Source organism: Pungitius pungitius, chromosome 19 (genome assembly GCF_949316345.1).
Source record: "Pungitius pungitius chromosome 19, fPunPun2.1, whole genome shotgun sequence".
Classification (NCBI taxonomy): domain Eukaryota; kingdom Metazoa; phylum Chordata; class Actinopteri; order Perciformes; family Gasterosteidae; genus Pungitius; species Pungitius pungitius.
This window is the reverse complement of record NC_084918.1, coordinates 11,304,961-11,327,464: the sequence shown is the minus strand read 5'-3', so window position 1 is coordinate 11,327,464 and position 22,504 is coordinate 11,304,961. Positions and strand designations below refer to the sequence as shown.

The 22,504-nt window shown below is 42.6% G+C and overlaps 1 protein-coding gene across 5 annotated transcripts; it reads right to left on the bottom strand.

The window, feature by feature from the left end:
* Positions 1-2,507: 2,507 nt before the first annotated feature.
* On the bottom strand, positions 2,508-22,154 carry jcada (junctional cadherin 5 associated a). Of its 5 annotated transcripts, XM_037456127.2 has the most exons (6): positions 21,969-22,154; positions 13,332-13,634; positions 12,051-12,559; positions 9,475-10,386; positions 5,011-8,498; positions 2,508-4,639 (listed from the first exon to the last, which is right to left on the bottom strand). In XM_037456127.2, exons 3-6 carry the CDS (start codon positions 12,404-12,406, stop codon positions 4,605-4,607), a joined length of 4,791 nt encoding a protein of 1,596 aa, XP_037312024.2. In that variant the 5' UTR covers positions 12,407-12,559; positions 13,332-13,634; positions 21,969-22,154; the 3' UTR covers positions 2,508-4,604. The 5 variants fall into 5 exon arrangements, with proteins under 5 accessions (XP_037312024.2, XP_037312023.2, XP_037312025.2 ...); XM_037456126.2 differs by lacking the exon at positions 13,332-13,634; XM_037456128.2 differs by lacking the exons at positions 13,332-13,634; positions 21,969-22,154 and adding an exon at positions 21,679-21,929.
* Between the last annotated feature and the right edge of the window lie 350 nt (positions 22,155-22,504).

The following is a 22,504-nucleotide window of genomic DNA, read 5'->3' as shown; positions in this document are numbered from 1 at the left end:
GGTATCCAACAGCACCGTCAGAAATCTTGGAGTTCTCTTCGACCAGGATATGTCCTTCAACTCTCATATAAAGAAGACTTCAAGGACTGCCTTTTTTCATCTACGGAATATAGCGAAAATCAGCCTGTCTCAAAGTGATGCAGAAAAACTAGTTCATGCATTTGTTACTTCTAGACTGGATTACTGTAATTCTTTGTTATCAGGCTGCTCTTGTAAATCGCTTAAACCTCTCCAACTGATTCAGAATGCTGCAGCACGTGTATTAACAAGAACTAAGAAATGGGATCATATAACTCCTGTATTAACTTCTCTGCACTGGCTTCCTGTTAAATCAAGAATAGAATTTAAGGTACTTCTCCTCACCTACAAGGCACTTGCTGGTGAGGCACCGTCTTATCTTAAAGAGCTTGTTACACCGTATTGCCCTACAAGGCATCTACGCTCCATAGATGCTGGGCTACTTGTGGTTCCTAGAGTTTTAAAAAGTAGGATGGGGGCCAGAGCCTTCAGTTATCAAGCTCCTCTTTTGTGGAACCAGCTTCCACTTTCAGTCCGGGGGGCAGACTCGGTCAGTTCATTTAAGATAAAGCTTAAAACGTTCCTCTTTGATATTGCTTATAGTTAGGGCTGGCTCAGGTTAGCCTGGACCAGCCCTTAGTTAAGCTGCTCTAGGCTTAGACTGCCGGGGGACTTCTTAGGACACACCGAGCCCCTCTTTCACTCTCACACTCTCACTCTCTCCTCCCACAATCATCCATGTTTTGTTTTATAAATGTACATCACTAATTAAGCTTCTTTCCGGGAGTTTTTTGTGCTTTCTCGCCTAGCAGGTCTCCGTGGATCATAGTTTCGTGCGGACCCCGGTTTTGACTGCTGGCTCATGGCTCTGCTGACACCTGCTGCTGCCATCATCATTACTTTAAATATGATTCATATTACTGTCATCAAAAACCAACATCTTTCTGCTCTCCCTCCCCACAGAAGCCTCTGTGGATGGTGGTTCGATCTGATGGAGGTTGTCCCTGCAGTGGTCCTGCCGTACACCTCTTCTGCTACTTGCAATTACTTGTATCATTTCAGTTAGAGAAATTGAATGTATTGTACATCTTTTACATTGTTGATTCTGTACACATGACATCCATTGCAGTCTGTCCATCCCGGGAGAGGGATCCCTCCTCTGACGTTCTCCCTAAGGTTTCTTCCCTTTTTTCCCCATTGAAGGGTTTTTTCATATTTTGGGGAGTTTTTCCTGTGCCGATGTGAGGGTTTCGGGACAGAGGATGTTGCATGTGTACAGACTGTAAAGCCCTCTGAGGCAAATTTGTAATTTGCGATTTTCGGCTATACAAAATAAAATGAATTGAATTGAATAGGGCTTCACGGTATACCGGTTCATACGAATTTCTCTCATGACGGTGTTACGCCATAACAGACATTGCTCTTCGGCAGGCGGCAAATCTTTATTTTCACACATCATTGAGAAGCGGTCAGAGCTAGTTCTCTTACGTGTGTTAAGATTGAGTCATGGTTATAACTTTATAACTGTAAGAGCCATTATGTTCTCTTTTTGGCTGTTGTAGTTCCACTGGAGAACACTGGGTGGAGTATGGGTTTAAGGTGTATATAGATAATCAGAGAGCAAGGGAAGCCAGGTGTTGGGGAAGCTAACAGTTTTTGACCGTGAGGATCAAGCGTGAGGATCAAGCGTGAGGATCAAGAATCATGGTGGACCAGAACTATGGATTGTAATATGTTTGAGCATCAGAACTGAGCAAAAATAAAGAAGATAAAATGCAGTATTGGACTGGAACTGGATTTGTTTGGAACCACGCGTCAGATAGCCCTACAAAACACCTCTACTAGTGACAAGATGGTAAATTGTCGCTACAATAACAACAATGAATAACCCACAACAAACTCTCTTTAACAGGGTAAAACACAACAGCTTGTGACACATAAACAATTTGTAACACTACATGTTGCTACATGAAAAAACGGAAAATAGCGATACAGGAGGAACAACGAGAGACCAGAGATGCACCAACACAACTTGTGCCCAAGAGAGGAGCTGTGTCTGTTTGGAGGGTTTTGGAAAGTCCGACGTAAGTTACGTTAGATCAGAAAATTATTTATTGAAAAGTCTGTCGAGCCTCTAGTGGCAACATTAGCAGTCACAACAAGCTAAAACGCTAACTTGAATACATCTAGTCGTTAGAAAAAAATTCAGAGGTTGAAATGTATTTTAAGAAGGGTGGCTCTTTGTAGTATAATAAAACTATAAAGGGATCTGTATGTGCAAATGTGAAAGATTCATGATTGGAAATTAGTAACAGTGGCAAAAAATGTGATTAGGGATCTCAAAGTATTTTCTGACTTTCATTTTTACTACACCACCATTGTTTATTATAACAAAATATAGACATGTCTGTTGAAGGTTTCTCCTTGCATACACAATACAGTATATATGTATTAATGTAACAAAAAGCAGAGACACAATGGTTCATGCAAAGACTTTTATTTATGAATTGTCTGCAGTACTGTACAATAGCACACACTTATGATCATTGTCACTGTCAATGATCATTTCAAATATAGACAAATATTGTTCCATCAAAAACATTTCCCTTTTCACAATAATCTAAAAATACCTTGTTCTTTTTTTTAAATATGTAGCATAACTTTTTTGTAATAAAATTATATGAAATATAACAGTTGTTTATTGGATAGACTATATAGTACCAAATGCAATTATATGCAAATAACACCTTCTACCTGGGATTTATAACGCATTTGTCTTCTTTGCATGGACATAAAAAAAGAAACAAAGAAAAAGTTGTGACGCGCATACAAGAGAAGCTGTACATACTTCAGTATGAAAATAGAAAATATCGAAGCAAGATGTGCACCAATAGTCTATATCATGGTACAAAGAACTCGCAGTACAAAAAAAAACTACGAGAACGGTCGTAACACACTACCTGGAACACAGAGTACTGGTTTGTCAACAGGACAAAGACTAAAACCGGCACTGAGCTACCACAGATTGAACTCCAGTAGAGCTACTGCTACGCACGTCTACAACCATATCCAACACGTCCCATATCCAACATGTCCAACCCAAATTACTGGATTAAAGAGTGACAGGGTCAAACAAGCAGAATCAGAAATTACAGTTTTACCTTTCAATTTTAGTATTACACCCAGTAAATGTAATGTCCAATGCATAGCGTAAAGTTTGGTTTGGTATGCTTTTAGATTTCTTGTATTGCTACCGCGTACGTGAGGTGAGTGGAAAGCAAATGGTCCATTATGCCCACAACACACAAAAGCACTAATTAAGTATTGGAACAGATACTGTGACTAGTATTTCAACAGAAATGTTCTGCACAGTATTAATATTTCGCTTCTTCGGCTAGACGCTAATATTACCATTGTTATTATTGCCAAAACAACTCCAAATGTTTTCGTCAAAGTAACAAATCACTGCAGACTAGTTTAAATTAGGATTTGTAACCCAACAACCGTGGTCGTATGACACACAGATGAAGTTCTATCGTTTCCTGCACACACAAAAAAAGCACATCTGAACTCATTGTGAACAAATCAAAACTCCACAGCAAAATATAGACTTCTGCTGATATCACAAAATATATTTTTTTCTTCAACAGTTTTAAGGATGAACAAAAGTAATATTTAAATGCACTATTTCCACTACTGATGCGCAGACTGGCACTGCGGAGAACAGGATAAATGTAATCTGAAGAGATTATCAGGTGCTCACTGTTAACATGAAGCAGATAATCTCAGCAGTGCAAGCGGACATTTGAATGAAATCGGGTACTTGTTCCACAAATCATGTCACAAATGTCCCATATACAACTATATTGCTCTTATATGAAACCATTCAAGGACCACAGTGTTTCTCATTGCAATGCTCTTTGAGTACATTCTTACAAATATAAGAATAAAGAATAGGGGCTTTCATTAGTAATACCTCCTAAGACTACACTTCCAAAACTCTAGTCTTATCTTAACATGGATAAGAAAATATACATTTCTTCAGCAATTAAATTACTTAAATTGATTATTATATTCTTAATATTATCTAATAACTCTGTCTTATTTACATTTGGTGTAGATTAATAATGATTGTAATGCAATACTGTTGCCTTCTTGTTTTGTTTTATACTCTTACATTTTATTTTATTTTCTTAGAAGCACTTTTACATTCATTTTTATTACCCGGGTTCGAGAAGGAGACCAAGTGCAAATGGGAATAATGACATGCATTTTTCGTAAAAAAGCAAAATACCTGATGCAATTTTAAAAGCAGGATGTCAACTTGCTTGAGAAAATAAACCTTTGTAGAGAATGGAAGGATGAGGATGCCAAGGTTAAAGGGCCTGGACATTTGGCACCGGCAGTGCCTTTATTTGGCTATAGAAATGCTCTCGCAGCACCAGGACAGTCAGTTGTTTGAGAAGTAATGCATAACAATATTGGAGAGGTCACGGCTGACTAAGCCACAAGGTGAAATGAAAGCCTTTGTTGTTGGAAAAGCTGTTAAAGACAGATTTCCACAGCGCCAAAGGCAGTGTAAGAGGTTACACTCTCTCAACTTGACTGGGGTCGTAGGATTCTGAATAGAAAAGAGTATAAAGAAAAGGTGAGAACACAATCAAAACAAGTGAAAGCAATATTATTGGTCCTTAAAAAATTGAATATTAGAGGTGTTAGAACTCAGGGACGCAGTTGCTCAACTGGCTGACTGCTAATCGCTTTGGAACCACTTCTGTACACTTATTTTTCATACCTGATGTGCACCATAACAGAGTACACATGAACAATATTTGAGGCAACTTCTCAATTATTTTCAATTCACAAGTGAATTGTTGAATGGGTATGCCCATGTTTACAGTGCTAAAACCCAAACATTAAACTAATTGATTTATCTCTACATTGAAGGCAAAATAAAACAAATGGTTAATCTTTTAGTTCATTCGTACCCACCTGATACAGAGAGCATCTCCTCATCCCCGTTGTTCGAGGGGCCACAAATCCCGGTGCTGAAGCTGAGAGGCAGTGATATTTCTCTCTTGGGAACACTGCGAGGTTTAGGAAGAAGAGGAGGTTTCTGCAGCTTTGTGCGCTGCTTTGGTTTTGGCAATTTCTGTACCACAGCATCTTCAGTTGCCTCACTGACCTCTGATGTATTCTGTCCAACTCTCACTGTCTCCAAAGGCCTTTCCTTGTCGTGCTCCACAGGTTGAGGCTCAACTTCTGTGTTTGACTCCGCTGTTTTGAATTCAACGTCTACTTTAGTCTCTTCCACCTTCTCTTCTTGTATTGGCTCTTTCTCACATATTGCTTCATTCACCTCTCTTTTAGGTTTACAATGACCTTTAGGATCTCCAAACCTGTCATGTGTCTCACGTGCAGTCTCATGCTCAACTGGGTTCTCCTCCCCCTTCCTTCGTTCTTCCTCTGTTTTTTCATTATTTTCCTCAACTCGTTGCTCCATAACTTCCTCTCTTGTGACTTCCCGAGGTTCACCCTCCTGTCTGTCACCATCCCTCTCCCTGGAATCAACTTCTCCTCCGAAATCTGAACCTTTCAGGCTGAGGCGTCTTATTCGAGACACTGATTCCAGTTCTTTCAGACGGGCCATTCTGTCTGGGGTTGACCTGCCCAGAGATGTAGCAAATAAAACAGTGGAAGAGGTTAACTTATCATGCAAGGATTCGATTAATGTTGATGCTCCACCTCGCACCCTTCTCTGCACACTGCACGGACTGAGTGGTAATTTGTCATCGGGTGTGGTGGGGAGGGATGGGGGAAGCGTATGAGGTGGAACCTCGGGCAGGTCGGCCACCACTCCCAGAGACTGAATCTCAGTGCCTTCATCATTGCTGTGGTTGGTGCTGTGCTTTTGTCTATCTCCTTTCACGTGGTCTACTACTGATTCTGTCCCCTTGACCTCCTCTGTCTCTGCTCTGGAAACCATCAGGGATTCCTCTTCTACTAGCTCACACTCTCCTATCACTGGATGTGTCTCTTCGCCTTGGCTGTGTAGTTTCTCAACTACATTATCCAAATCATCTTGTTTTTCAGCCACACCCAATGAATGCACTGGAACACTTATACCCAGGATTCTGGCAGCCCTCTGCTCGATGGACTCATTTTCAGGGATACCTTTTGCATATTTGACCGCATACAGGTTGCTAAGGTCCTCTGTAGGTAAAGAATTGGCTTTCTCCCGGATCAGTAAGTTCTCCAGGTGCTTATCTGCCATGGTTGAGTCATTCTTGTAAATCAGAGGCTCAGAGATGGCATATCTCCCATTGCCATCATCACCCTGTATCCAAAAAGAAACCTCCCTGGTCAGCCTGGTAATATGTGATGAACCCTCTTTCTGAGGTGATCTGCTGCTTTCACTCCTGGTTCTACAAATGGTCAAATTCACCTCACCCCGGAATAGTGGAAAATTGTCTGATTTAGGCGTTCTCTCAGTCTCTGCCTCAGCTTGAAGTTCTTTATTTGAATTGTGCTCAGGGCTATCACTATTTTTAACAAGTGATGTCCTTCTCTCCAATGACTGATGCACTGACTCACTAAACTCCTTATGATCACGTGGAGATGGGACTGAGAGGGACCGCTGCATTGGTTCTCCAGGACCACCAGGAGTCTCTGTGTAGACCGTTAACCCCACATCCCTCAGAAGAGACTCCTGAGGGACTGGAATGTCCTGCCTATAAAACCTATTTGGCTCATTCTGTAGTGTTAGTAAGGGCTGGAGACCACAATTTCTGCAGTCTAGGTTGGAATTTGTTTCATTTGTTGAAGGTATGTTGTTGGCCTGTGGTCTGGTGAAAGCACTCTTAATATCCATGTGGCCTAAATCAGCTGTAGAAGCTAAGGACGTAGATCTGACAATGTTAGGGTTTTCTATGTGCATTGGTGAAAGACTGATTCCTTCCCTGCATGGTTCTGGACTAGCAGTGAAATGTGCTGCTGACTGAAACTGGTCTGATCTCTTCTTTGCCACATCTGAATCGTCAGTGCACTGACCCACATTTGTTTTTTTGCTGATTGTGTCATCCATCTCGTTATTGATAATCTCTAGTTGACCAATAGCATCACAGGGTCGGCGGCTCACTGGCTTTAAAAGAAATTGACCAAAGGTCACTTGTTCAGCAGTCTCAGCGGGATTGGAGTTGCTCTTCCTGGGAGACGATGGCTGCTCTACTTGATTCCAGCCATTTTCTTCCCAGGAGTCTTGTTGGCAGGTTTCGAGGCCTGTCGGTTGTGTTCGGCTGAGGCTGAGACGGGAGAATGCGCTGTTGCTGGAGGGATGAAGGTTTTTCTGGCCTGCTATGGGGTAACCATAGGAAGAGCTTCTTTCTGGCCCAACAACACTATCTAAGTTTGTATCTGAGAGAGATTGAAGATGCTCTTGTCCACCGGGAGGACTCTGGGATTTTGGACTTTTCACCTCTATTGAAGGTGAGCCAGTCTGGGTTTCCTGGTTACGGTACTGGTTTCCAGGCCAAGACCCAGCATAGCATAACTCTTTATCTTGCCTAGCTTGAAGTGCCCAGGCATCTATGATCTCCTTCCTTAGAGGAGCCCTCTTGTAGTTCCTCATTAAGGATGTGCTGCTAGTGTAAAAATGAGAGTAATGGGGTTTTATGGGCATCTCATTCGCTGACTTGCTCCGCACGTTGTGGCTCTCTTTGAGGCCTACAGCAAAAGTGTCTGTGTTGGTGACGGTCAGGCTTGGTTTTGTCTCATTGTTGTTCTGATCTGCTGCGAAGTCTCTGCTAATGTTGATTGGTGTGTGAACAGGGACCGATACAAGGCAGAAGATGGTCTCACTCACTCTTCTTTTAGTGTTCTCTGGCCCTAAATCTGGGACAATTGTTTTTACTTGGGTGATGGTTTCTGCAAAGACTTGATCTGAGTTGGTCCCCTGATGAGAACAACTTATTGATAATGGGGCCTGGAAGGCCGAAGAAGGACGTTGGTTTTTGGCATATCTGTTGCAATTTTGGTCAGTTGCTGGGAGGTTATGGACAGCCTTGTGCAAATCACTGTGCCACCTGGTATTGTCATTGTCAAAGTCGCTAGAAGACGTCTGGTTAGCATCATCGCCCAATTTGGCAGCGATGAAAGGCCCCAATGGTGGGGGCAAAAAGGCACTGTCACTGGATGCAGGCTCCGACACTGTGACACTGGGAAGCTCATTACGGATGTGCCGGATCTTGTCAGCGTCCGTCAGGGAGTTGCCTGCCATTGCTGAGGAAATATGGCGGATACGGGGGTCATCAAAGGGGATGTATTGAATCCCTCCACCAGGGCGCTCCTGGGTAGTGTACACCGGGTAAAGCTGCTTCACACTCCTTTCTCTCTGGGGATCGGGCCAGGAACCAGCTGGATGTCTGATCCAGTGAGATCCATCTGGTGCCACATGTATCTGCTGGTACAAATCCCCTCTGTATCTACAAAGTACAAACAACACAGTTTAAATTCATCTTAGCAACAATAAATCCAAACAAGCCAAAAGGAAATAATAAGTGTGAAGACTGAAGACTTAGAAAAATGAAGTGATGATATACAAATAATATTGCTCTACTCCAGAATCTGTTTAGCAAGTTAAAAACTACTTGTCACTCAATTTCGGTATACACTATAGACGCAACTTTGTTTCACTGAACAGTAACAGATAATAAGTATCAATGAATATAAACAGAGATGTAATTACATAACATAGAATCCATTTAATGAGATCCATCACTGCCTTAAGAATATATATCGTAAATGCGTTCATATGCTTGAGAGTTATCTAAGATACAAGTGCATTAAGACGTGGAGGAACGTGGTAAGCTTGGTATATGTAAGCAATCTATACTATTCACAGCTCATTCTTAAATTGAAATAAAGATATAATTTAGTCCAATGTTCACATTGCAGATCATTACAGACGCTTGAACCAAAATGGCTCTTAAAGTAAAATGTTTGTTTTTTTTATTATAACCTTATTTTTTATTCATTGATTTCTTGTTTATCTTGTTTCATGTATTTTGAAAAATGATGTGGAGGGGAGCTTTATTTATTCATTCAACATGACACTACATGAACTGTCATCCCACATCCCCAAAAAAATGCATTTAATGGATTGTTAGTCAATAAATGCTATTTAGAAGCCTTAGCTATAAATGCGTACAGCTTTCAGTGATGATTCTGATGGTTTTTTCATTTGTATACACTAGGGAAAATCTCTGCACATTACATAATCTAAAAAAGTTCAATAGTTGAAAAATACCCACAGGAAGACCAAGATGTTATGTTTGGCAGCTTCTAGTGTCCACGAAAGCCACACAATTATTTTGTGAAGTAGGCTCTCAGTTTGGCACGGCTAATATATGTAAACAGGAAGATTTATTTTTAACTTGCGATAAAGAAAATGACAAAAACCTGTAGTCAACAGCAATATCGCCATATCCATGTTGCCTGCCTCTCATAATAGGAACTCTTTTATATGATGGAGGAGCGATGTATCCTGGAGGTCCAGAGTCCTGTGCAAAATAGTCTAGTTGAGGGTCAACTGTCCTTGATATTGGGAGTGGGGTTCTGTCCCTGGCCTGGAGAGTCACTGATTCTCTACCGGACAACATCTCACAGCTTCCCCTGATCTGCTGGTGCATCTCATAAGAGGGAGGTCTGGGGGGTCGTGTGAAGCGAGGCTTTGATGTCATTGAGAGTTGGTTGGCGCTACCCGGCCTACCATTCTCCAGCCAGCGGGGTGGCCTATAAAGGTCGTGGTGCAATGGTGGCTGACCGTTGACCCGCCTGAACAGTTCCAGATGGGACGAGTCTATGTCCACATATTGCAGGCTTTCAGGCTGCAGCATCCTGGGGAGGGACTGGGATTTGACTTTGGCCCTGGGATGCACTACCATACCCTCTGGTGTCCTGGTATGGAGTTGCTCTTGTGCACAACGCCCACCGACACACTGTGACAGCTGGCGGCCAAAGTTCACGCCGGGACGCCACTCCTCTGTCCCCAAGCTCTGGCACTTCCTCTCATTAGCCATCCGCAAGTGATGGAGAGCCGCTTCCCTCTCTTTAGAGCGGACCTGAGCCTGCACCCGCGCCTGGGCTGCCCAGTGTTGCCTCTCCTTAGCTGATCTCTGACACTCCTCTGCAGACCACTCTTGGCCTCTTGTTTTTTGAGCACCCTCTGGGCTGCCATAACCCGCGTTGCCTCCTGCATGGGTCTCTCTATGGTCAGCGTACCCCAGCAGCATAGAGAAGTCCTGGCCTCTCCTCCTCCAGTAGGACAAATCCTTGGCCTGCGACTGAGGACCTCTGGTGCCATTACAGAACCTGGGAATAAACACAAATATTAAAGAGGTTGTTATGCTTGAATAATAAGTGCTTGTTAGATGGTTGAATAGAGTCTGAAGCTCCCTGCTCTCCACCTTTTCACATCACAGCTGGGTTTTTGTTCTTTCTCTTCAAGCTCATGTTTGCCATTCTTTACGCAATTACTTCTGACTTTTTTTTGCCATGAAAGTCAGAGCCGAAGTGTCTACTTTTATCCCTGTATGTGAGTGTAAACAGCAGGTTGTCCAACCAGCCTTGGAGCATGAATGTTTGGAACAGAAATAAACACTTCTGCCTTCAGACATGGTGTCAGACAATAAGTAACACAAATTATTTTTTATATTTCATTTAGAGATATGCCAAAGCAGGGTTGCATGAAATTCACAGCAAAGTTATGAGGGCTTTAAAATATTAAAGCAATCTAAAGATTAAAACAGAATAGTACACGGTAATTAAATGCCAACAAATGATGTCCTACTTGTGGGAGGCAAAAAATAATCAATAACAATGAAGACAGATTTTCCCTGAAGACCATTTCCCACTAGAGACAGATGTCTATGAAAAGCAGTGCACATTACACAATGACACACTGTGGCTTTTAGTCCTGAATGTCCTCCAACACAGATCAACAATTTAGAGGACGTTTCATCAACAGTCCGTGTATTGTTTCTTTCGCTTTTAATCTAAGGAAATGTGCAGCATTTTATTTCATGCTATTTGTGAAGTGACTGACTGACTGACAATGCAAGTAAGACGCAAGCACATGTGTACACTCCCTGTAGGCAGAGGCCACTGAGCGTCCTTGACATTTCAATCCATGATCATCACTGGCCAGAGATGTTTGCTGGAGGAAGAGGGGGGCTAGCCATGCCAATCTGCTGAATTTGAGCGCATCTTTCGTAAGATGAGTTACCATCGTTAGCTTAATTGGGATCAAGTACCACTGCCTAATATGAGTACCAAAGATAGGCCTGTTCCTTAACAAAACTAAAGCTGCCAGAAAAAGAGATTTGGATGAGTGGAAAAAATAAGAATTAACAATGAAATGCAATGGAATTCCACAACATGTCTAAGCTTATTCAAGGTCATTTGACTATTTTAGACTGTCACAGGGACCAAAAGGGATTATGGAGGAAAAGAGAAAGTCAGCCTAACAAAATTCAGTAAAAAGTCTGTGTTGACTTTGTCTCAGTTACAGCACACTTACTCCTAGAGCTGGTGTAAATACACAAATTAAACAATCCTATTTTGAATAAAAAAAGATTGACTGGAGCCGGGTGATTTCTCTAGAAAGATTATACAGTCCCTACCCAGAGGGTTTCAATTGCATAATACCAAACGCGGCTAAATATAGCCTATCACCCATATACAAATACATTAAATACACCCTATGTGAATCCTGTATTATTGATGGGGTATGCATTATGTATAATACTTATCCCACTAGCTGATTTGATTACAACTCTGAGGTTCCATGTGGCAGATTAAAGCTTCAGCACATACTCTCCCTCATCCCCTGCCCAATGAACAATGACATGACAATGAACGATTTGTCAATAAAGATCAACAGCACACATCACCCAATCAGGACAGGGCATGCAAAAGGTTTTGTTCAGACTGGGGCCCATTACTCTTCTCACGGTACCCGACTGATTTGGTCTTACCCGCTGTCTGAGGTCAGCAACTCTCCCAAGGAGTGAGCGTCCATTTGGCAGCGGTTCTCGCCCTCCCGCCTGGACAGGCCCCTGTCCCTGGGTTTGTAAATGTTGTTGGAACAGCCGCTGGCATACCCATGTGGCTCCCTGGATTCACTACCATTCCCATAAGGCATCCCGGGCCCCGACAACGTCCCGGAGCCGGACCTGTTATCCAGAAATTCATGGTGTCTGCTGTAGGACGGCAGTGAGGAGGAAGGCGGCTTGTGGGACGAGGAGGCGGAGGCTGGGGTAGGGGTGGAGGAGGTGGTATGCATGGGCAGCTTGTATCCATGAGAGATGAGGAGATCCTCCACACTGTACATGGTCGCATTTGTTTATGCTGGCGTCTTTTTACTTTTTGTTCCTCTCTGTGCCTTTTGTTTTGTGAGAGAGTAGGTTAGTTGTGAAGGTGTCTTTGCCTCTTCCCTTCGTGCAACGGCAGGATCACCGGGACAGCTGCACAGCTAAGGCCATCACTGAAGAGAAATAGATGGGGACAGCAAGAAGAGACAGGTTGAAGCCAAAAACAATATATCTTATCAAAGGCTACAAAATAATGAGCTTCCTTGACAAAAGACTTCCTGGAATGCTTTTACGGTGTCTGTCTGTGGGTGGAGTTGAAATGATTTGCGGATCAACACATAATCTTAAATCTTAAAATTATTATTGTTGAACAATGCTGCCAAATCATTTTTTTATTTTCCTGCTACTCTAAATGTTAATTTGTCTTTATTTTAGTTTAGTTTAGTTTTATTTTAGCACTTTTTAGACTACAAAATACGTCAATTAATCAAAGCTGAGCAACAATCAATTAATTAATCATTGATTTAAATGTTTTAATTCCAATAATCAATAGTCTGCACTCCTTGACAAACCAATGCTGGAAGTGGTTTAAATAGGCTTAAAGCTGAAATGATCTCAAACACTGATATTATTGACCATCAGACATTATGAATGTCAACAAGAACAATGGGTCTCTGCCTCCATAAAAATGACAACAAGACAGAGGATATTGTCCACTGAAGCACACTGCCAACAACCTGGCTGTCCGTTATGAAAAATGGCACTCAGGAAGAGCAGCCTCATACTCGTCACTGTAATCAGATGTGTACAGAGAGTTTAAAAGCCAATCACACACAGCATTGTTCAGTGGCATAGCCAGATTGCTCGGTTTCGCTTAAAGCCTGGAACACACGTCGGGCAGTTTTCGTGCGTCGGCAGACTAAATCTCCTCAGTGTGTTCCGCACCGTCGGCCGAATTTGGTCCTCGTCGGCTTTGTAACGGCCGATTCAACATGTTGAATCGGCGTCGGGGCTTGTTGGTCAGTCGGGCCTTCTGATCATTCTGATTGGCTGCTCAGCCAGCGAACCACTCTTACGCAGGCGCAGAACGGACGAGCTACTTGGCCGTCGGGTGTTGAGAATCGGCTTGGTGTGACAGGGCAACTTTGGACCCAGACGCTGCTGACGTGAGCCGATTCTGCAGTCTGCTCACGTCGCCACTAGTTCGTCGGCGTCGGCTTGGAGTGTTCCAGGCATAAGACAAAAAGTCTGCGAAGCAGAAAAATTAATTCAGCTACAACCAGATAAGCATTTTGTTTTGCTTCTTAGCATTTGTTAGCCACAGTCCCATAGAGATGACAAAATCCATGAGATCTATGAGATTCTTGAATCAGACGGCAACATCGCTATCCCTCCGAACCCTCATACCTGAATCCCGGGATAGACTACTAAGTGATTAATAGGATTTAAGAGCGTGAAATGCCTCTCTATGTATGTCTGGCTTTCTAATACGCTTATCCTTTTAGCATAAAACCTTAAACCTGTTACTTTTGGAGGATTGACTTTTGGCGCTTACCCAGTAAATACTTTGGTTAACCTTAACTCTTTCCATTTGCGTCTTGTATAATCTCCACAAAAGAGGCTAGCTTGGTAGAGAAGGTTTGGTCAGGGATATTCTGGTGGCCAATGTCGATAAACAAAAAATGGGGTAGTGCAGCTTTGCACATTTGTTTAAAACCAGGGTCATGCGTTATTTCACGAACTGTAGTTGAACTTTCTGGGCAACAAGCCCTTTTATATATTAGGAACAGGCACCAATTGTACTTGCAACTTGGAGAAGCATGTATCACAATCAGTCAGATTAGTATCATCTAGGGCTGTCAAAATTGCTCAAAAATTCAGTTCAAAGATTCGCTTAAAAAACCCCACATATATTCGAATATCTGGTTGCTACGGAGGAGACATACGTCACGTCCAGACTTAGTCATGCGCGCAAAGCCGCTGCTGATTCTGCAGCGTCTTTCTTTGTTGAGGAAGTCCATAGCGCATTAGGCACGTCAATAACAGGACAAATTAATACAACGATAATTAACTACTTGTATAGGTAATTTCTTTTAAGTTTAAACATATTTAACAACCAATTATCTACACAAAAATATGTAAATGTACTAATGGCCGTCTCTCGCACACACGCACTCTCTCTCCCTCGCTCGCACCCTAGTGCTCTCTGCGCATAGCGGTTTAAATGAACGACAACAATAAACAAATGCTGATCAAAAGCTTTGTGTGAGCAATTTAAGGTTGCGATTCTTGTCCCAAATATGGCAGGCTTAAATCAGTGATTGAAAAAAATATTCTTAACCTATAGAGGCGAGAATAAAACAGACATTGAACGCTCCAAGCGAGCTCTGCTGTGGTAAACATATAACTTTTCCTTGGCATAAAACGGCAAAAAAATCAAATAATCAGTGCAAAGTTGTTGTTTTTTACATTCAAATATCAAATTTCACATTCGGATATCTGTTTAACAACTTTTCAAATATTTATTCGGATATTGAATATTCGGTGACAGCCCAAGAATTAACACCTTATCTCCCTAACCATCCACAATTCTTAATATAAAGGCCAAGTGGGCCTTGAGTCACGGGCTATGTTCATTAATATCATAATTTGCTTTTGTTATGATTTTCACACATTAACCTGTTTTATCTGCATGTCCATATGCTTTCTAATCTCGCTAAACCCCTTAATCTGAGGACATTTTTCTTGGTGTCATCACCCAATGAGGATTATCAGTAAAAGCAAGGATTCCCTCCTGTAAAGTGACCTGCTCACATTCAGTCATCCGCCACTAACACCCTCACTCCGCACTCCTCCCTTCCTATGGCAAGCCCTGTTTAAATACTGCTAATGCTGTTACGCAATGGAATTACCCATTTTATATCAAATTAAACCTTGGATTCAAGCAACGGTATGCAACAATCGTCGACTTTCATCTCCTTCAACACAACATTGTGTTTTGCTACAATACTGTCTTATGTGAAAAAGACTGGCATTACAGGCTCTTTTGATTTTTTTAATGATAATTTATTTTAATATTTTAAAGCTCATTCAAACAGAAATTAATAATATAGTTTAAGGATAACATGTAAACAGAAAAGCTAAATATGAAACCCAGTTTTTCTCTTGATCAGTCGCTGTACGTTATTACCGTGACACCATTCACATTTACCACGCAGCAATGTGAGGCAATCGCTTTTGGGGTGAAGTGAACTTTTGTCAAGACCAATGCTTCTTTATTAAAAACAGGTACAAGCTTATTTTTTGGGGGGAGTAGGCTGTGCCCTTACTGGCAGCTATACCAGCGGCAACAAGCTGCAGGGGCATGACGGTTTGCAGGTTGACAGTTTGGTGTCAGCTCCTTATTCATGGCCCAACTGAGACAAGGGCATGGCGGGGGAGGTGTAGGTGAAGGCAAACAGACAATATAGGATGGAGACCTAGCTCGGGCTTCGGGGACAACCAAAGAGGGTCTTAGTAAATATTCCAGATAGCGTGGGTGACATCGGTGACATCACCGTATAGATAATCTAAATTCACTTTAAAGATAGAGTAGACATAACAGTCAATGAAAATATAGCATAGAAATTACAAGAAGATAGTCAAAACCAATTAAGTAACAGGGATTCATTTAGATTAAAGAACACACTGAAATGTGTGAAGATAGCATATCTCTCCCAAAAGTGCACTAAAGACAAAAACAAGTCTGGAATGAACAGGCTCATAGCAAGAAAAACACCACAACACAACAAAAAGAATGTCAAGCGCCAGGGCCTGGAACCGATGAGACTTCCAGCCTGCTTACTAAAAATATTCCACCAGAGCCGCCTGAACCTAGGGTGTGTGCACTTGGCTTGTCTCTGGCCCGCATTTTTTTGGACAGTGCACACTCAGGGATGACAGCCTATCACATTCAGCAGACAGCCCCGCACCCGGGATTGCTTAACCGGGTGACATCACTGTATCCCTTAGAGGAGCTGTCTCCCTTCCAAAGAAAGTGAGTCGGGGGCATATCATCTGCGGTAATATCAGGAAAAAAGGTTAGGGAAACCATGACCAAATATAAAGTGGTGAAAAACTAACATAGGGCTGCAACTAATGATTATTTTGATAATCAATTAATCGGTCAATCCATCGATGAATCGGATTTAAAAAAACAGTATTAAAAGCTTAAGTTTCCAACACAAAAGAACACCATATGTTGAGCATATTCCATTGTTTGGCTTTGTGAATGGTACTCCTCAGACAATAGAAATAGCAAAAGCAAAGATATTTCCGCGGCATTGCTTCAGTCCAAAACGTATTACAGTCTGCAAAATCAAAGCCAGTATGGGATAAGGAGTTTGGGTGTGTGCGGGGACGGGGGGTGGGGAGGTGGGGGTATTACTACACCATACTCCAACACATCCTAGTCTGAATCATTTCAGAAAAAGTACTCCAGCCATATGTTTGTCAAACGCAGGATGAGTGCTTCAATCCAATAAAACAATATAGTTGAGCGCATCAACGTACAAGGCAAAGCCGTGTGCCTTTCCCCTTGCAACCAGTGCGACACTGACAGAGCAAGGTTTTTACATCAATGGGCTCATTTCCCCATTGTATGGCAGGCTTAGCTCATTCGGGCTGAATATGTAGAGATTTGACGTCATGAAATTTCCTTCAAGTGAATGCATGTAGAGGGGTTCTTGCTCAAAAAACCACAGCTCTTGCCAACAATTGAAAGTACACAGAGATCATTTCATTCAGGGAACAAAATACACAGGGCCGGCGCTAGCCATTTGGGTGCCCTAAACACAAATGCTTGCTGGTGCCCCCCCCAACCAACGAACCAACAAACCACCACCACCAAAGGAATAACAACCATTCAGAATTTCTTAGTTAGGTTCTCTTTATTACCCAAATAACTTCTAAAGATAAATAATTTACATAAACAAACATGAAAAGAAATAAATTATATAAAAGATAACATTTTTGGAACAGAAAGTATTCAAGTATATAACCGTGTAAGTAATAATGTGCACATTTCTTCAGTAAATAATATACATAAGTAAAAATAAGAATAATAAAGTTAAAATTTTAAAGTGCAAATAACCATACATAAGTACAAACTGCACAGTAGAATTTACTTCTCTATAAAAGAGACCATTCTGCTATCCGATAAAACTATATTACAAACATTTTCACTACCATCAGTTGTCAAAGACCCTACTACAGAGGCACACACCTGCATTTCCTAGCTGCAAAATCAGCTATTGGGTCATCATATGATCCTTTGTTTGAAATACCATTGCTAGCTAGCTAGCAACCTATGGAATGATTGCTAGTTTTATTGCTAATGGTAACATCAATGATAACGCACAGGAGGTTCCCCTTTTTCTCGACTAATTTGGTCTAGGCCTATTACTTTGTATTGTATTGTATTACTTTTGCATATTAACATGTTTTAGACATACGTTATTTGTTATTTAAACTAGGAGCCTAGTGTGATGATTTTTCACATCCTAAAATTTTTGATGCCCCCCCAGGCACTTGGTGCCCCACGCGCAGTGCGTGATGTGCGTGTGCGGAGCGCCGGCGCTGAAAATACAAAATAGAGAAGGTGTTAATATTAGGGCTGTCAAAAATAGCGAGCTAACGACGTTAATTAGTTGTTTGTTGTTAATTACGTCAATTTTTTTAACACATTTCACGCATGCGCAGTGTGACAAATTATTCAGGTCCGGAAAGAACCTCTTCCTCTAGGGAATGCACTTCATCCTATACAACTCATTACTGCCAGGGGGGGGGGTGCTAGCGGTTTTATTTGCAGCGCCAGTCTGATCTTTTTTGTTCTAATTGCAGCGCTCGACTTCATGGTGTAACTTTTATAATTGTTCGGTCTGAAACGGCGCGCCCAGTGACTGATGGTGCAGCAGTATTGTTGTTCGGGTGGAAATCGGGAGAAAGGTTGGTCCGGGAGATTTTTGGGAGGGGCTTTGAAATTCGGGAGGGTTGGCATGTCTGGTCATCGCAGCCCTGAACCATCAGGAGCACAAACTCGTTTTGTCGACCGCAGCAGAGTGGGATAAACTGCAGAGGCTAGAGACCCTTCTGCAGGGAAATCAGTCTGTAACTTATCAAATAACATTGATTTGATTATTTTCTGGAATTAATTAAACGAAGTCAAATATCAATAACATGTATTAATGATAATAATAATAATGATAATTGTGTATCTGTGTCCTGTTATCTATCTTTGGTATGCATTTCAGAAAGAAAAAATGGTTAGGATTCAGGTGTAATTGCAAATAGTGATTTATCCTGATTAATCCACTGAAAATTCTGATTAATTTGATTAAAATTTTTAATCATTTGACAGCCCTAGTTAATATTCATGGTAATCCAGTGTAGTAGGTTGGAAATGCTACACGGTAGTTTTATTAAAACAGACCCCCACCCCCTTTTTTCGTTGTTAAGCATTGCACTTTCAGACGGTATATGAGGGCATTGCACGATCACGTCAGCAGGTGATGCGGCTGGGGATTGAGGGGAGAGAACGTAGCTTCAGACTCTGCTCAGTGTACAGTGTTACGCCGTAGTTGCTAAAAGTTAGTAAGACTGTGTGTGGCATAAATTGGAATTTATTTGAATTTGCTCACAGTAGGTTGTGGAAATTGTAAAATGTTATTATTGTGATGCGCAGCTCAGAATAAAACTAGCTCTGGCTTGAGCATGACATCAACGTGTGTCCTCTCTCTGTTTGTAATTCACAGGCTACACAGTGCTTCTTAGCCTGTGTAACTTTTGCTGCTGGCCCAGATTACCCCTAGGTCTGGTGCCGGTAACACCAGCAAGGCACTTGTCTGCAGAACACTCGGCTTCACCTGCACTAAACTGCTCCAAACCCATGCTTTTTTCTGAAAACGCCAAACAGGCTTCATGGTAATTAGTGTTTGTCATGGTTTATCAGCTAGAAACAGTGATCAAAGGGTTAGCACGCTCTGGCTTCCTGCTAATCAGATGGACTCTGTATTCCTCTTACACAGGATTGTGGAAGGAGGAAGGAAAGGGTAATAAACAATCCAACATAGATTCATGTTAGCAATCCAAAGTCTTATGCCTTATTAAGGCTGGTTAAGCTCATCTGATGCCGAAAGGCGGGTGAGAGGACGTGGCAAAGGAAGAACTGTGGTGACAGTTCACTGTGATGCATATTATCAAAAAGGGCACTCCCACGCCATGGATGTAAAGCATTTTCATAATGGATGGTGAATGTGGACAAGTGAACGCGTGGAAATAAACGGTCAGGGTTATTTGAAGGGCATACGTCTCACACGGACGTCCCAATGCGAGCAGTTTGACACATCATGCGACTAGCATCCGACTAGGACATAGCAGTATTTCAGGCGGGACTCGGACACCAGTTCACGGATCACACTCTCTCCCTTCACTCTGAGAGAGACACACTGGCAGATTTCAGTGGCTTTCACACGTCTGTGGCTGGCTGCGTCCACCGGCCTCCTTCCCCCTGCCTGCGTCACCTCTGCTGACATCACAAGTGACATCAGGCAAGGACGTCTGAGGGTATCCCTTTAGCCAGGCAAACATCAAATGACTTTCAAGAGCTTTGGCTACCACCCGAAGGCAGAAAAAAAACACTTAATTTGATTCACTTGACCTAGAAATAAATTTGAAACCAGATAGGGATTGGATTAAGAGAGAAAGATAATCTGTGAAATGTAAAACAACCGCTGCACACATGCCTGTTGAAAAGAGAAAGTCTTGCCTGTAACAGCAGGAAGTCAACCCAGCCCATACACATTCTACACGCTGTCAGGGAAAAAAATGCTTCTTCACTGACATTTACCAACAGCTTTGTAAACTCGCTGAGCTATGAAAGGTCTTGGCAACTAGGAGCAGATCACTCGCAGGCAATGTTAAGAGTATTTTCTTAAGGAAGCACACAACCCATATTAATAAGCGCTCAGCCTGTCACACCCCGGCCTAAATAAGAAGCGGTTATAAACTACCCCTTCTTGAGATGGTGAGACTCAGTTTGTTCACTGCAGTGACATTTGTGGGTGATCATCTTGAACTTAAACCTATCAGATCAAATCACCTAGAGCATGGTTGACGCAATCAGTCCAAATTTATGTCCCCACATCTTCCAAAAATTAAAACCATTATGCAGTTGCAAACTCTGTGGCATAATGTGAGGTCTGAGTAAAGGGCGAAGCAGTCTTTAATCAATCCAGTGTTGTAGGCCATAAAATATTAAAACGCACTACAAACCTCTTTCAAGTTCAATGTCTGATATCAAAATGTAAATCACAAGCATATTATTTACCTAAACTGGCAGCAGTAGGCCAGTTTTCACAGAATAATGTGCAATGAGCGAAAGGAGGCGTGTGAGGCTGCATGCATGTGGGAGGGGCGGAGCTGGGGTACAGGAGGAAGAGAGACCAAGCAGCAATCATTATGAAAACAGCAGGTGAGACAAAGTGACAGCATGCAGACATCAAAGTCACCTAAACGTGCCCGGGGCTGTTCGGAGTTCATTTCATCTCCATTTGGCGCACAGAAGCGTCCCGGGCGCAAACCTAGAGCGAAATGCTGCCGGACCCGAGTGTTGTCATCCCGTCTTCGCGAAATGATTGACAGGCTCGGCATGATGCTAGCCTTCCTGATTCCGTTGCAGGTTGCTGCCGTATAGCTTCCTAGCCTAGTCCCACGCGCGCAAATCAGCGATACCATTCCGAATTCCGTTATAAACATCTGGCTGTTTAAGGCTCCGTAACAGCGAAGAGACATGTGCGTAGCCGTTTTAACAGGACTTGAGACCATATACGGATCAGTACAGGTACATGGTTAAATTCGACAGATGGATGACCCACTATACCGACTGCTTTTCAATGATAGATATGTTTTATAGCTCCAACTCCCCGCTGTCTATCATCACAGCGCATTGCCAAGAAATTCTATAAGTTAAAAATCCTATCCGCTGTTTGGAGTCACACAAAAAGCCCCCCCTCCCCGAAAAGCAGGCATGGCCGCAGTGTTCAGAGCTCGGCCCGGGCTCCTGTATCGATATAAACCTCTAATCGAAAGCTAGGAAATATAAAACGTGATTTTAACGTAGTTTGGCCTCTCTTCCAAAGCAGGGGAAATGGTGCTAACGCTAGCTCGGCTAGCTCCATCGACAATCTTTAACCTTCAGCCGATAGGAACGTGTCTGCAAACAGTGGCAGCTCACCCACGCACTCAAGTTACAGACCGACAAAATGAACACCGCCATCCTCGCACTCCTTCACTTTCCGACGCCTCGTCCTGAAAGAGTCCGTGTCTTCCCTTATGTTCTTATTCCGGCGGAGGAGGAAGGGACAAGCCGGACCGAAGCGCGCAGAGGCAGCGGGCTTTGGCTGTTAAGTTGAGGGACCGCTGGATATGTTGACCGCAGAGCAGATGCGCCTCCCCGCCTCTGTCTTCGGCTCCACTCGGACGAGCGCAAGGGACGTGGAGTCAAATGAAAATAGCACAAATTCCGGACGGTTATGTAGCTCTTACCTGTGAAATGGGTCGTTGCGTCGACTCCTGGTCCCCCCGCGCTCATCCCCGCCGCTGCTCCAGGCGGACTGAGCTGGAATCTGCTGAGGGAAAACAGCATTCTAGAGCACAGCAGCGAGGAGACTTCCCTCTTCTCGAGCGGGGAAGCAGCTGGATGCTGCATAGCGATTGGGACACTACAACACAATGTGGCCTCGTCTCAAGGAGTCTGTCTTTATATATCTCTGGTCGTACAGGCAGACCACAGGCATTCAATTATTAAATCATTCACCGACTTATGGCTCTAATCAAAATGATTGATGCCCGCGGTTGACTTGCTAATAATAATAATGTCAGATGACCATCACCTCCATACACCTCTAATTAGACGTGATGTATGTATGTATGGCATAGGTACATGCCAAATATTATTTTGTATTTGAAAACCTATAATAGTATAATTTTGTCTGTCGGCCATCAGATCTTAAAGTGATACTCTTCATCCACCTCTTACAAAAGAATGGATCCGAAAGCCTCCATAATATTGACACAGATGT